We start from the raw sequence: 14,663 nt of genomic DNA, 5'->3' as shown, positions 1-14,663 counted from the left end.
CAGTATATGCGCGTAGGTGGGGTTCAAAAGATTTCCTCGCAAGGGATAAAGCACATTGGAGATCTATATGAATACTCCTCGTGAACGATATGAGTTTTGAAGAGGAATGATTCTATCTATTGCATATCTCAAACTAAGTAGGCCAAAGGAGGAATTTTTATGGTAATGGTGAGACCCTTAGAACGCATGCCTTAGACCAGTATAATAGCTTCATGTAACGACTAACCTCTATTATAGTCGTCACTTGCTAAATCATCGACTTACTATAAGCTTTTAGTGCTTATATCACTCATCGTGAGAGATTTTTGCACAATAAAACTGGTTTGTGACAACTTCATCAAGGGGTTGTTTACATTATTGTCATTGCTTCTGTTCAAGTGTTTTCTTTTTCAGTCATTTCTAGATAACACTCATGCCCTCTCACAGTGAAAGCCATAGGCAATAAGCCTCCATTTGAGGTTAGCCTTGCCAGATCCATTGCTAATGCCCTACAAATGTAATTGTATCTCTCTCATTTGTGAAACTCTTTTCAAGGTTGATATTTGAATTAAATGTTGATCAATTAGAACAATTCTCCAAAAGGTTGGGAATTTGCTATGTCTAAAGATTGTTTTACTGTTTCTGTAAAAGAATCCCGAAATAACGTGATAAAGTTGCTGTGGCAAACAGATCGTTTTAGTTAATTAACAATAAGTTGAGATTTTATTTCCAATCACACGGTAGATTACCAGAATAAATACTCTTTAGTTTACAAAGTATTGTGGCACCACCCTCACAAGATCATCACATTGATAAGTTTACATGTGCATAATTTTTTCCGAAAAAGATAAGAAACCAACTGAGAGCTGGCCTCTATTTTGGTTGACAATGATCACAATATCTCCAACAAATCACATTACTGAAATGAGGGACAGAACACCATGTACACTTACACAACTTATGTCAGCATGCAGTACACTGGTGGCAATCACAATCAAGGTATTTAACACTGAATACCAGACGATGTAACAAGAAGTGGAAGCTCAGAGTGTCAGCAACTATTCGTCATCTTCAATTATGCTATAAATCATCCTACACGTTTGTAAAACAAAAGCAACTATTAGATTAAACTGGGAGAATAATACTCTAGCCTACGCAATGAGTATATTTACCAGAATAATGACAAGAAGAGAAGGATAACAAGGTTGACTAGCTTGAAGAGGCGTATTTTCTTTTCTTGGTTGAGCTGGTTAAAGATCTCCGTTACGTCTATCAGATGTCGCTGCCGCTGGTACCTGCAAGTAGATTTTACCAAATAGCAGAAAAGACATTATGTTCAGTTTCACATATGAAACTGCTTCTTATGGTCCAGGGTTTTGTGTAAACTGAGTAGTTTGGGCAATGTATCGTATCCAACTGCAAAAATAAATCAACTTCAAACTAAACCACAGTTGTATATAAAATAGTGACCAGATGAACAATAAGTCAACTTCAAACAAAGCCACAGTTTATCAAACATGTGATGGCTAACAGAAACAATTCTACCAAAGAGAGCAGGGCAATAGTCATGAGACACAAAGCTTGGCATTGCATGATCCTTCTAGATTTGTCATCCTCCAAATATTTTCTTGTTTATCTAAAATGTGATTCAATAACTTCAAATGGGAATTCTTCTTAGCTTTCACAGTTTTATTTATCAAGCAAGAGGAGAAGTTTTTCTTTGAAAAGGCTTATAGCGCTAAATGTTGAGATGCATGACTTATTGATTTTCTCTCCTTGTGGGTATTTGATATCACATCTTGACAAGATATCCACCAAAAAGCTTATTGGAAAATGTGTACTAATGGATTAGTTGTTGAGCAGCACAAAGGATGTATATTTCCAGATATTATCTGTCATATATTTGTTTATTGTACTTACACTACTATTCCTATACTAATGAAATTTGCAAATGCGACTCAAATCTGTCTGAACTACTTTTTGAAAGCAACAAGCAATGTACTACAGTCTGCCTAAGGATAATTAGCAACAAAGTAGATTTGATTTGAGTTTGATATTGGTTTCAATTACAAATATCACTGATGAAATGTTTTGGGGGATTTTTTTTTTCCAGAGTGTATTATTACATGGTCACATATGTGCATGTTTCAATCTGTACAAAAATGGCTTTCATACGGCACTAGAAGATAATCAAGGTTGGCTGTAAGAAATGCCTGACAATAAATTAAGAGTATTGCTTCCTTCTAAAATGTGTAGCTGGTCATGAAAGTATTAGTGAGCAACCAGAAACTTACAATCTCACGTTGTAATAAAGGTATGGAGCAGAAAGCAAGATCATCCACCAATTTCCCGACAAGAGAAAGAGCAGGCACAAGGCCGCTTGCAAACCAAACTCTGGATATATCACTTTATTTATTCGTGAGGCTGAATCATAAGGATTGATATAATCAAATTCTAGGTCAGCCAAGCACATGAGCTGCAAAACACAATGCAAACAATTTACAAGGATAACAGAAAAAAGAGTTTCAGGTGGCATGAAAGGTGAGTTAAAGCATAAATGATTATGTAGCAAGAATGCTACTTAACTTGGTAGGACAATAAGAAATTACAATGGAAAGCCAGAGCAAGCAATGTCTTTCAATATAAAAATGTGTGATTGGTTGGCTAAAGAAACCCTTCAAAGTAGTTCCTCTTATTCCTTTTTCACATCGTCCCCTCAGAAATCGGAATCACAACATGTTTATTCCCCTCCTAAAGGGAGATCTTCTACTACGGAATCCTCTATCTCATCTGCTTGAATTGATCAGTTTCAATTTTAATAAAGCCTAAGGCATCCTGCATACCAAAAATAATAATAATAAAAATAAAGTGTCTAAAGACCTCAGCTCACTAACACGTTGACAAAGTCATCATCATCTCTCCGATAAAATGGAAGATTGAACTAATAAGTCAAAGCACACTGCAACAAGACTTCTCAACTAATCTGTTAATGAACCTCATGTCACCGTATGCTCAGTAAATAATATCTAAATATAAAAAGAGAAGATAGGAGCTTATAGAGAAGATATTCAAGATGAAGTATATACTTGATTGTTTAAGTCAGATTTATTCACTAAGGCCCCATCTAATGGGAGGAGAATACATGTTTTTCTTGGTTATATAAGCAGATAGGACAACAAATACCAAATGAGGTAACTATTCTTAAAATCAATGAGCAATGTTCTTGAACAATTTTTTTTCCAGTAACACCAAAATCTAAATTAGATAAATACAAAATAAAATGACATATAGTCAAAAAAAAAAAAACTAATTCCCTTTTTGAAGGTAAGGAATTTGTTATGAGCCTCCAAACAAAAGAAAAAGACTCGTAAAATGAAAATGATTCTTTTTCCCTCAAGAAGAAAATTATTTGTCTATCTTATACATCTTAGCCAATAATCAAAATGGCGTTTGATTCATGAAAAGAGCTTATCAATGTTTTTCTTTCCCTAACATAAAATCATATAATGCATGGATAAATCACGAATCTGATCTAGAAATTCTAAATTTCAACATCTTTAGAGAAGGAACTTAGATCTTCTTTAGATCTTCTTTAGGCTGGGCTTACTTGGACGGATAACTAAGGAGGCAATGCAAAGCATATACATGAGTCATCCACAATCCATGTACAATTCTGTTATCTTTTCCCTTTCCTTTTCCCTTTGTTCTTATCTTTTCATCAAAGTAAACCTCACGTTAAAGAAATTAGGAGGTTAAATTTGAAAAGAGTCAGAGGATAATACATACTCAGCCAAACGGCCCAAGCATTTCCAGGTTAGCCATGTCCAGAACATGCAACAACATGACTCAGTTGGCCATTCGTCCAAAATCATAAATATATGCCATACAATTGTCAGGAAAGGACATAACAATGAATCTATCCAAATGAAACAAATAATGTGGTGAATTTCTTTAAATTGAAGATTCAATTGTGCTTGAGATTGAGAGGCAACATGAACTAACAACTTTAAATTTTATCAAGGGTGAATTTTTTTCAACAAAATAATGCATGAAAGAGAAATTCTAACCGCATAATGCCATTCTAATCGAAGATCTTCATCACAAAAACAATTTTCTATCCATTATGGAAAATAAATTTGAGATTAAAGACTAGAAATCACTCTAATAGACAGCTATCTGAAACAAAACTTGATGAAACCACCGGTTCCAACCAAAGTAGAATAACATCCATTTCCAGTTTCCGGGGCACAACCAAAGAAGACTAGGGGCCTCAAAAAATTAAATTATTGTAGTCAGCAGAGCTAGAAAGTGAAAATGAGCCATCCAAACCGGAGCTTCACCAGTTCCAACTCGAGAAAGGACAAAGAACTAAAAAGACCAGCTTTTTCTTCTCTCAAACGGTTGAATGAGATAGGGCATGAACCTCCAATGGATTTAGGGAAGGGGAAAAATGCAATTTGTCGACCATTAATCATTATTAGGGAAAGAAGGAGAGCACACCTGGTAAATGACGAGAACGATAAGGATGATGAGGAGGAAGAAGGCGGTGAGCCAGAAGAACACCATCACCTCCCCCTGTCAGCTCCACCGCCGACAAAGCTCGGAATAGAAGCGATGGCAGCAAATCGAGCTTCTCCTTGCGATATCCGATGGAAGTGGGGGACTAGGTCAAACTTCTTTTGTTAAAACTCATTAATCGATCTAAATAATTCAGTTTTAATAATAATAATAATAATAATAATAATAATAATCGATCTATTATTATTATTATATATATAATAATAATAATAATATTATGTATATATATATTAGATAAAAGTTCCTCATAATATGAATTATAAAAAAAAACTATTGAGTTCCTTGTGCTACATTTATTCTAATATTTATTTAACTTATTATTAAATTTATTAAGTGATAAAATATATTTTTTTAACAAAAATAATTTGGCGAAAAAAGAGACTTTAGGTGCACTTCAAGAACGAAGAGCTTAAATGGGTAATTTACAAAAATAAAATGGGCTAGAACCAAAAAACATGGGTCTTTTAGGCAATTGCAGAAATAAAAATCCAATCATTTTTCGAAAATGAAAAATCCCCGCCCATTCTCCGGTTCTCTCTCTCACCGTCGCCTCGCCAGCCCTAATCTGATCTTCACCGTCGCGCTGCCGCTGGCGACCTCATCTTCCTCCTAGAAAAACCTGAATCGAACATATCATCATTTTTCTCCTCAAGAAATCTTCGCCGCGTTCCCTATCTCGCCTTAAGAAACGGGATGAAAGGAGCAGGTGGCGACCAAACTTGTCGCAGATGCTAAGGTATAGCAAAATCTTTCCTTTTTGAAGATTTGTACTACTTGCTGTTTCCTAAGTGTCATATTTATTACGTTAAGAAAATTGATATTGGACTTGCTATGATTAATTTTATTTTTTTAAATTGGTTTCCATCAAAGTGCTGTTTTATATAGAATTACAGGTGTTGATGATCGTTAATTATGATTAATTGCCAAATTGTTGCTATGGTTAATTGTTGTTTGAATTTTCAAAATTTTATTCTATTTTGTAATCATTTTATATTGTTATTTTGGAGTCTAGTTTGGGTACCTGTCGGTTATGAGATTAAATGGATAGATTTGGCTTTTTTTGAAAAAAAAATAACTAAAGATTTTCTGGTTTTGTGCTCCCCATATGATCCATAACCAACATAGCTAGATTCCTGTGAGGTGGTTTGTATTTGATTGTTGTGTGTTCCATGGGAGAAATGTGAGTAACTGTACGATTGAGGTCCTTCTGGGTGATATGGTAAAAAATACCTTTATCAAGCTGAAAGTTGCACAGTAGCATTCAAACTTAAGGTTCTGTATCGATATCTTGCCTGATATACAGAAGTTCTAAGGACTGGCATTTGGTTCATAATTTATGATGGTATGGTTTTATCCGGAGTATTTCTGTTAATACAGCAGTTGTATTTCTAGTGGTGCTTTTGACATTCACAAATTTATCTATGCAAATTGGAGACTTCCAGCCATATTATTGCACGATCTAACTGGGAAGTTTGCTTCTGGGTAAGTCATTTTGTCTTGTTTGTGTGCACCCTTAAGTTTGGTGGGTAGAAGCTATCTGTCTTTGAAGAGGAATTAACATGGTATAGTTGATGCACAATGGAGCAAGATGAAAAGAGGTCTTTGAAGCTAACTAGTCTTAGATTCTGTGCTATTTTGTCTTCTTGACCACGTGTATTCATGATCATATGCATAGTACTTAAGTGTTTTTGATTTCCTTAATGCAGATGGAATCACTCAATTTCAAACTGTATGAAAAATACAAGAATTTGAAGGTACTCCCCCCCTTCTAGTGCTCCATTTAAATTCTCTAAATTGGTTTTTTTTTTTTGTGATTTTTCTTCACAATCCTCAGAAAAGGAAGATCTCAGATGAGGAAGAGTGGACCCATGCCAGAGATGCTGAGTTGAGAAGTTATCAGTCTGGTATGGTTTATATAGTTGCCCAAACAATTAAGTCATATTTAGAGAATGATCTTTTATATAGCATAAGATTCATGCGCTTGACATTTTTGCTCTCTTGTAGTTGTGGGGGACTTAATAGAACAGTTGAATAAAGAAAATAAGGGGCTTCACCAAAATTTGTAATAATTAATTGGATGTCGATTAATTTGATTAGAGCTGTCCTATCCATAAATAAGGAAATAGTAAGTTTTTGTAGGAATTTGATTGCAGGTATGCATTTCAGGAGAAATATGCTGAATGCAAAAAGTTACTTCTTGAAGAGGGCAAGAGATGTAAGGATGTAATTATTTTGTTTTTTTTTTAGATTAAGATGTTTCTGTCTTGCAATTTTTATTTATCAGATGTAGAAGAGATAAATTTTATTTCGTTAAAAACAATCCCCTTAAGGTGACTGCTTGCTTTATCATAGTTTGATTAAAAAAAAAAAATTCTGTTGTTTTTATAGTATTCGAATCTAGAGCTTTTAGATTCTGATGAAATATTCCTTACATGGGTGAGCCTTGGCCACATTTGCTAAGAAAAACCCATGATTTCAACGAACAAATGCTTTATCATTCTTGAGAACAGGAATATAGAAGTTTTTCTATTTCTCAATGCAAACGAAATCTTGTCATGTCTAGGCTCATGAATCAACTTTTAAATAAAAAAAAAATAATTTTGATATTAAATTTATAGATTTTACACTCTACTTATGAAACATATAGATAAATATATTAAATTTATTTATTAGAATAAAATTGTAAATTTTAATAAGAATATTATAATTTTCTCTAAATATATAATTTAGTTTTTAATGAATATTTAAATTTATAATTTATATTTATTAAACTCGTTTAGGCTCGATAAAAGCTCGAATAAGCTTGTGAGCCATGAATATATTCGTTAAATAAAGCTTGAGCTCGGTTCGATTATAAATGAGTTAAACTCAAACATTTAACGGCTCGGCTCGGCTCGGCTCTGCTCGATTACACCTCTATACAAAACCAACCATATATTATTATTATTATTATTATTATTATTATTTACTCTACGTTTTTATTTTTTTTACTTTTTCTTTTTCACATTTTTCTTTATTTTTTATGTGTTTTTTAATTTTTTTTCTTTTTTTTTACATTTTCTTTCCTTTTTTGTTTTTTAATTTTTTTTTTTTGCGTTTTTTAATTTGTTTTATTTTTTTATGTTTTTTATTTTTCGTATTTTTATATTTTTATATATTTTTTTATATTTTTATGTTTTTTCTATTTTTTTATATTTTTTATATTTTTTTATATTTTTATGTTTTTTCTATTTTTTTTTATTTTTTTTACTTTTTTTTATTTTTTTTACATTTTTTTATTTTTTAACGTTTTTTCTATTTTTATTTTTAATGTTTTTTTATTATTTTACATTTTTTATTATTTTATATTTATTTTAATGTTTTTCCTTTTTTTTCCCCTTTTTAATGTTTTTTTATATTTTTTATTATTTTTTACATTTTTCTCTTATCGGAGGGTATTTTTAGTAGAAAAAATTCGTTAACCCCGGAATCAAGAAAAACCTCAGTATTTCGAGATTTTTCAATTCCGGGTTGCATGCCCCTTTTGCTCAGGCATAGAATATTATTCGGGAATCATTGATTGTCTAAATTAAACAGGGTTTTCGTTGATAAACTTAGATGAATAACCAAGGTTATCAAGGATAACTCCCAACCAAATGCACCCTAAAGGTCATGGATTCGAATCCTGAAAATAGTCTCTTGCAAAAAACAGGGTAAGGTTGCGTATAATGTATCCTTTCTCGGGACCCCGTATGGCAGGAACTTCGTGCGCCGAGCCGCCCTCATTAGCTTGGAGTCTTCTGATTTCATTATAAACTAGGACTACGTGCAGATGGGATTACTTTGCTTTATATTTTATCGAAAGCTGTCTCTTGAGAATTAGTATGGTTGGCCTTCCTTTGGTGAGTTGCCTGTATGATTAAACCCCCAGAGGAAATGAAAAGGAGATGAATAGAAATAAATAATCTTGCATCCTTGTGAAGTTGTGAAATGCAGGTTTTTTTAATACATCTTTAACCTGAAGATTACCTTTCAAAATAATTTTTGAAATGTTTGAGAGCTTCAATACATTACTTGTTACTTTTCTGAAATCATCTTCTGATTCCTTTATGGTTAGAGATATCTCCACCATAAAGATTTTTCTTTCAATTTCTACCTCCTGATTTTTTTCAGGATTCGAACCCGTGACCTTTTGGTCACAAAGTAATAACTTTACCGTCACAATTTAGAACAAGAAGTGATTTTTATTTATTCTTTATTTCTACAATGTAACTGAAATTCAGGTGGTGTTTGGTTTTTTTCTAGAAATAGAAATGGGAATGAGAATCATAGTATTATGGAACGAAAATGGATGAGTATAGATATCACTCTTAAAAATAATATTTGGTTAGTTGAATATTTTCTATCAGAATAAACTAAAATTTTCTTTTTTTTACCCTTAGAGGAAAATAAGAAAAAAAAATAAATGTGAGAGAAAGTTGAATGTAAAAGAAAAATATAAGGAGAAAATATGATGAGAAAGAATGAAGAGAGGGAAAATGTGATGAGAGAAAATGAGGAAAGAGAGTGTTTTGAGAGAGAGCATGATGAGAGAGAATGAGGAGAGAGAAAATAAGATGAGAGAGAAAGTGGTGATGGGAGAGAATGATGAGAGAGAAAGTGTGATGAGAGAAAATGAGTAGAGAGAGTAATGGAAGAGATTGAGGAGAGAGAAAATATGATGAGAAAGAAATGTGATGAGAAAAAATGAGGAAAGACAATGTGATGAGAGAGGATAAGGAAAGAAAAAGTGTGATGAGAGAAAAAGTATGATAGAATAAAATGAGAGAGAGTATATGATGGGAGAGATTAAGAAGGGAGAAAGTATAATAATAGAAGGAGGAGAGGGAAAGTATGATGAAAGAGAACAAAGAGAGAAAGTGATATGAAAGAAAAATTAAACAAATATATTAAGGGTATTTTTGTCTAAAACTTAATTCTCATTTCCATTATCATTTCCATCAAAACCTAAAGCAGGAGGTGAGTTTCATCAATACCTAATTTTTTGAATTTCATTCCAAAATTTTAATTTCATTCTCATCAACCAAATATAAGGTTTGGGAATAAATCCATTCCCTCATTCCCAAACCCTTAAACTCAAAACACCACCTCAGTTTCTAAACCATGGATACACATTGCCAGGTATTTCATAGATCAATGTGTTGTGTATTTTCCTAAATTTCTTCTTGCAGTTATTTTCTTATTTATTTATTTATTCATTGATATAGTGTCCTGCCTCTTGACCATCCTTTCTTTGAAGAGGAACTTATTGACCATTTCTTACTAGTATAACAATGGACGGGTGCCTTTATTATTATTTTTTTAATGTTTCATTTTGGTTACCACCTGACAGTATGAGTTAGTACCCCAGCAGCAAGTATAGGGTATACTTGTTACTGAAATTGGTTAGCTAACTGTGATACAGGGTTGAATTCTTTTTAAACATTCATTTTGTTGTGATTCTCTCTGTAAGCACCAAATGTTCTATGTTTGTTAAAACACTAGAGTCAAAACCAGTTGTTTCTTGGTGCGATCTTACTAGCATATTTATGGGTTTGAAGTTTTTTGTATCTCCATGGCCACATTGTGCTGATAAAATTTAAATCTTTTTCTTCACAGCCAAAGAGCTTTCAGATGAAGTTGAAAAACTCCAGAATCTTGTACTAAAGAGAAATGATACGAGTGATACCCTATTGATCACATCTCCGAGTACCAATTCTAGAATTAGGTCTCAAGTGATAACTAAAGGCCCACAAGGACAGAGATTACCAGAGTCATATCAGGAAATTGTAACTCAAAATAAAGTTGGTGCCAATATGGTAAGCAAATGTTACTCCTCTCCAATAAATGATTTGAACTTATATCTGTAATTATCCAGCTCATGTGATTAACTTCAAAATCAAATTTCTACCTCAACCATTGAATAGCAAGAGAACAGCGGAAGATACTTTGCTAGTTCAGGAACAATAGGTATACTATCAGTTAGTTTTGCACTGCTTATATTTTTGTGTGTTTAATGCGTCCATTTCGTTGTTTTAGATAATGGATCAGAGGCTTGCAGCAATTTTGTTTTCCAAACTCTTATGAGGTTCTTAGTTGGCATGGATTTTTATGTTGATAATCAAATCGAAAGCCTCAGTATTCTGGTCGTCCACAAAACAAGTGGTAATATATCCTTTTCTTACATGGCCAGAATAAGCTTTTACCTTTTTTCCATCCATATTCTTTGTAATGCTTAACCTACAAGTGCATGTGCTACTCTTAAGTTGGTGGTGATTGTATCATTCTCTCTTCTATATTAAGTTTCTCACAAATGTAAAATAATTTGGTGTATGGAAATATTTCAAAATGCCAGTTTTACTATTACTAATGTTTACAACAAAGAGAAATGCAAGGTTATGGTTTACTTGAAAGTGATTCAAAATGTTGTATAGTTGATTTGTAGTGTAACTTGCATTGTTCATTCTAATGTGTCTCTCTTGTTTGGCATGCCCCAGGTTACACTTTTACCTTAACATGGATACAACATGAAAATGATGAAGGCGAGTGGATGTATCACGTTACTTCACTGGGGACACTAGAAAGTGTAGCTTTGGATTGGATGAAGGAGGACATCATGTTTAGTGCAGCTATGTGTTGTGATTTCTTCGAGAGAGTATCGCTCATCATTGGGCGACAGTGTAGTTTTTGATTGTGCTGGTCTCGCATAATCTAGTGAAGTGCATTTTGCCCATCAAAATCATTTTACTTAACTTTGTAAGTTGACATTTTTTTAATATGGCACGCTCATAATCAAAAGGAAAAAACATTCCTTTGATTTTTACCCAATAAATATTAGGGGTAAATATAGAATTTCACATGGCTTTTAGGGGCAAAGTGAAATTCTTTCGAAAAGGCAAATAGATTATTTATGCTTTGGCCGTTACAACAGTAAGTCTGAGAGGCACTCGTTCTGGATGAACGGGTGAGGTTGTCCTCGGCGGTTTAGCGGTTAGCGCCATGCCACTCTTTCTATCGTGCTCCCACTCGCCGCCGGACGCAGCCACCGCCGCACTCGACTTCCTCCCTCGATGCCGCACGCCGCGCGACGCCCGCCAGCTCCACGCCCGCCTCGTCACCTCAGGCCTACTCCGCCGCCACCCCGCGCCACTCCTCCGCCGCCTCTTCTACTCCCCTCACCCTCCCCTGCGCCACCTCGCCCGCCGCCTCTTCTTCTCCCTCCCCTTCACCGACCACCGCCGCTTCCTCTGGAACGCCCTCATCGGCTCCTCCTCCCGCGGCAGCCATCCCCGCGAAGCCCTCCTCGCCTTCGCACTCATGCTCTTCGACAGCGTCGCCGCCGACGAGTTCGCCTTCTCGCTCGCCCTCACCGCCTGCTCCCGCATCTTGCGTCTTCTAGAAGGCTCCCAGATCCATGGCCTTCTGCTAAAGAGCGGCCTCGCCTCCAACCCTTACCTCCAGAACGGCTTGATTGCGTTCTACTCCAAGTGCGGGCTGCCCCACATTGCCCGAAAGGTGTTCGACAGAGTGCTCGAGAGGGACGCAGTCGCTTGGAACTCGATGATCAATGGGTACGTCAAGGAGGCAAAGATGTCTGCTGCGGAGGAGCTGTTCGACGAAATGGACAGTCGAAGGAAGAATGTTGTAACCTGGAACACCATGCTCAGTGGATACACTGTGTCTGTTCAGAACATTGACGCTGCTCGCCAACTGTTCGACTCAATGCCTGCGAGAGATATGGTTTCCTGGAACTTGATGATCGATGGGTATGTGAAGTGTGGTAGAGTAGTAGACGCAGAGGACATGTTTGAGAAAATGCCTGAAAGGGATGTCATATCTTGCACCACCATGATTAACGGCTACATGGGACTCGGAAGAATTGACTATGCCAAGAAACTCTTTGAGGCGATGGCTGAGAAAGACTTGATCACATGGAACACCATGATGGATGGCTATGTCAAGAATGGGCTCTCCAGGGAAGCTTTGAATCTCTTTGCAAATATGCGAGGCAAAGACAATGCTGCTCCAGACAATACCACTCTAGCGACTGTTCTCACGGCGCTCACTGAACTAGGACGCATCAATGATGGAATATCCATTCATGAGTACATTAAGAGGAGCAACTTGTCGATGGATGGTAACCTAGGGGTTGCTCTGATCGATATGTACTCCAAATGTGGTCGACTAGATGATGCGCTGAAGGTGTTTGACATTTCGGCGAACAGTGTGGACCATTGGAATGCAATGATCAGTGGTTTTGCTTGTCACGGACATGGCAATTTGGCTCTCGAACTCTTTCGGGAGATGGAGAGACAATTGCTGAAGCCTGATGATATAACATTCATTGCAGTTTTGAGTGCTTGTAGTCATGCGGGGATGGTGGACGAAGGGCTAATGTGTTTTGAGAGGATGCAAAAAGAACATGGCTTGGAGCCAAAAGTCCAGCATTATGGATGCATGGTGGACATCCTCAGCCGAGCAGGGAAATTGGAGGAGGCATTGGGTTTGATTCGAAGTATGCCGATGGAGCCAAATGATGTGGTGTGGAGGTCATTGCTCAGTGCTTGTAGGAACCACCGAGACCTTGACATGGGCCAAAAGCTGGTGCAATGTTTAACCGGAGAGAGGATTTGGAACTCGAGTTCATATGTGCTCCTGTCGAATCTCTACGCCGGTGTAGGGTTGTGGGGTGATGCGTGGAAGTTGAGGATGTTGATGAGGGAGAAAAATATGAAAAAGCTTCCCGGATGCAGTTCGATTGAAGTAGATGGTAAGGTGTACGAGTTTGTTGTGGGAGATCAATTGCAAACTCAAACTCAAGAGGTTAATTCTTCATTGGATGTCTGCTGCATACCCAAGTTGTACAGTTCAACAGCTTCCATAGATTGTGCATGCTTATGATACTTGCTCATTTTTTTTAACATTTATATGATTTTTAGACACAGGATTTGTGTCCCTGTAAGGACACTCAGATTGTCATCTAAGTATTCATAGTTTGATCTCTATTTATGACATATTTATAAGAATTTTCTTTTAAATGGAACATGCAAACAAAGGATGTTGGGTGTTTGGGTTGACCGTTGTACCTGCTTTTCGATTTACCCTTCTGGTCGTTTCGTGAGGTAGACTTGTCATCCAGAGATAGTCAATGAGACTAATTGAGATTTTTATTATTTTGTTTAGACACAAGATTTGTCGCCTTAGTTTTGATTTACTTATTCGATAAAATTATCAATTCTGATTTAATTTCAGTTTAAATTTATATAAATCGTTAAAATCAAACAAAACTATTTAAATTTAGATGAATTTTTATTTCCTAATTTACTTAAATTTTAATAATTTTTGTTATTAGTTATAAATTAATTTTAATTAATAATATTTATTTTAAATTAATTCTTTTGAACTGAATTAAATTGAAATTTTTAATTTGATTTCAAACCAAATTAAAACAATTTACTGATTTTTGAAAATTGAAATACATCAGTTAAATATATAATATTTTGATATGCTACATACCTTCAATTGCAAATTCATCCGGACTTGATTCGAGGTGTTTGAAATTAATCCAGGCACCAGAACAAAAACTCGTACAAGTGCATAGAATGACAGGCGCCTATATTCATCTCAATAATTTTTTAGAATTTTATTTTGAAATATATTATATGTATTTAAGATAAAAAATTTTAAGATTTATGAGTTAAGTTATAATGAATTTGAACCAATAAAATTTACCCCCTAAGATTCAAACTTTCTTCTTGGGTTATAGTATTCAAAATTAAAAATTTTAAATACAGGTATATATTATTATACGTATTTAGAATTTAAAATTTAAAAATTTAAAAATTGAATTATAATAGATTTAAGCTAATAAGATTTTTCCTCTAGAATTGTTAAGGTGCGTTTGGTTCTCTTCTAGGAATTAGAATGGGAATGGGTATCATAGTATTATGGAATGAGAATGGATATAAGCTTGGGTATCATTCTTAAAAATAATGTTTGGTTAGTTGAATATTTTTAATCGGAATGAACCTAAATTTCCTTTCTTACCCTTAGAGAAAAATAAGAGAAAAAATTAGATGGAATATAAA

The 14,663-nt window shown here is 34.9% G+C and overlaps 3 protein-coding genes across 3 annotated transcripts; 2 read left to right on the top strand and 1 right to left on the bottom strand.

Annotated features, from left to right (window-relative positions):
- Positions 1-700: 700 nt before the first annotated feature.
- On the bottom strand, positions 701-4,667 carry LOC122025200 (protein cornichon homolog 4-like). Its single transcript, XM_042583970.1, has 4 exons — positions 4,480-4,667; positions 2,274-2,455; positions 1,152-1,274; positions 701-1,071 (listed from the first exon to the last, which is right to left on the bottom strand). The coding sequence occupies exons 1-4, from the start codon at positions 4,543-4,545 to the stop codon at positions 1,038-1,040; spliced, it is 405 nt and encodes a 134-aa protein (XP_042439904.1). The 5' UTR covers positions 4,546-4,667; the 3' UTR covers positions 701-1,037.
- Positions 4,668-5,053: 386 nt separating this feature from the next.
- Positions 5,054-11,352, top strand: LOC122025309. Its single transcript, XM_042584095.1, has 9 exons — positions 5,054-5,293; positions 6,264-6,311; positions 6,392-6,461; positions 6,562-6,619; positions 6,711-6,772; positions 10,195-10,394; positions 10,503-10,545; positions 10,615-10,740; positions 11,073-11,352. Exons 2-9 carry the CDS (start codon positions 6,264-6,266, stop codon positions 11,264-11,266), a joined length of 801 nt encoding a protein of 266 aa, XP_042440029.1. The 5' UTR covers positions 5,054-5,293; the 3' UTR covers positions 11,267-11,352.
- A 161-nt stretch (positions 11,353-11,513) lies between these two features.
- On the top strand, positions 11,514-13,630 carry LOC122025776 (pentatricopeptide repeat-containing protein At2g45350, chloroplastic-like). The gene has a single exon (XM_042584650.1). It carries the CDS (start codon positions 11,575-11,577, stop codon positions 13,474-13,476), a length of 1,902 nt encoding a protein of 633 aa, XP_042440584.1. The 5' UTR covers positions 11,514-11,574; the 3' UTR covers positions 13,477-13,630.
- Positions 13,631-14,663: the final 1,033 nt, after the last annotated feature.

This window comes from Zingiber officinale, chromosome 9B, assembly GCF_018446385.1.
Source record: "Zingiber officinale cultivar Zhangliang chromosome 9B, Zo_v1.1, whole genome shotgun sequence".
Taxonomy (NCBI): Eukaryota; Viridiplantae; Streptophyta; class Magnoliopsida; order Zingiberales; family Zingiberaceae; genus Zingiber; species Zingiber officinale.
This window is presented reverse-complemented; position numbering and strand designations above follow the sequence as displayed.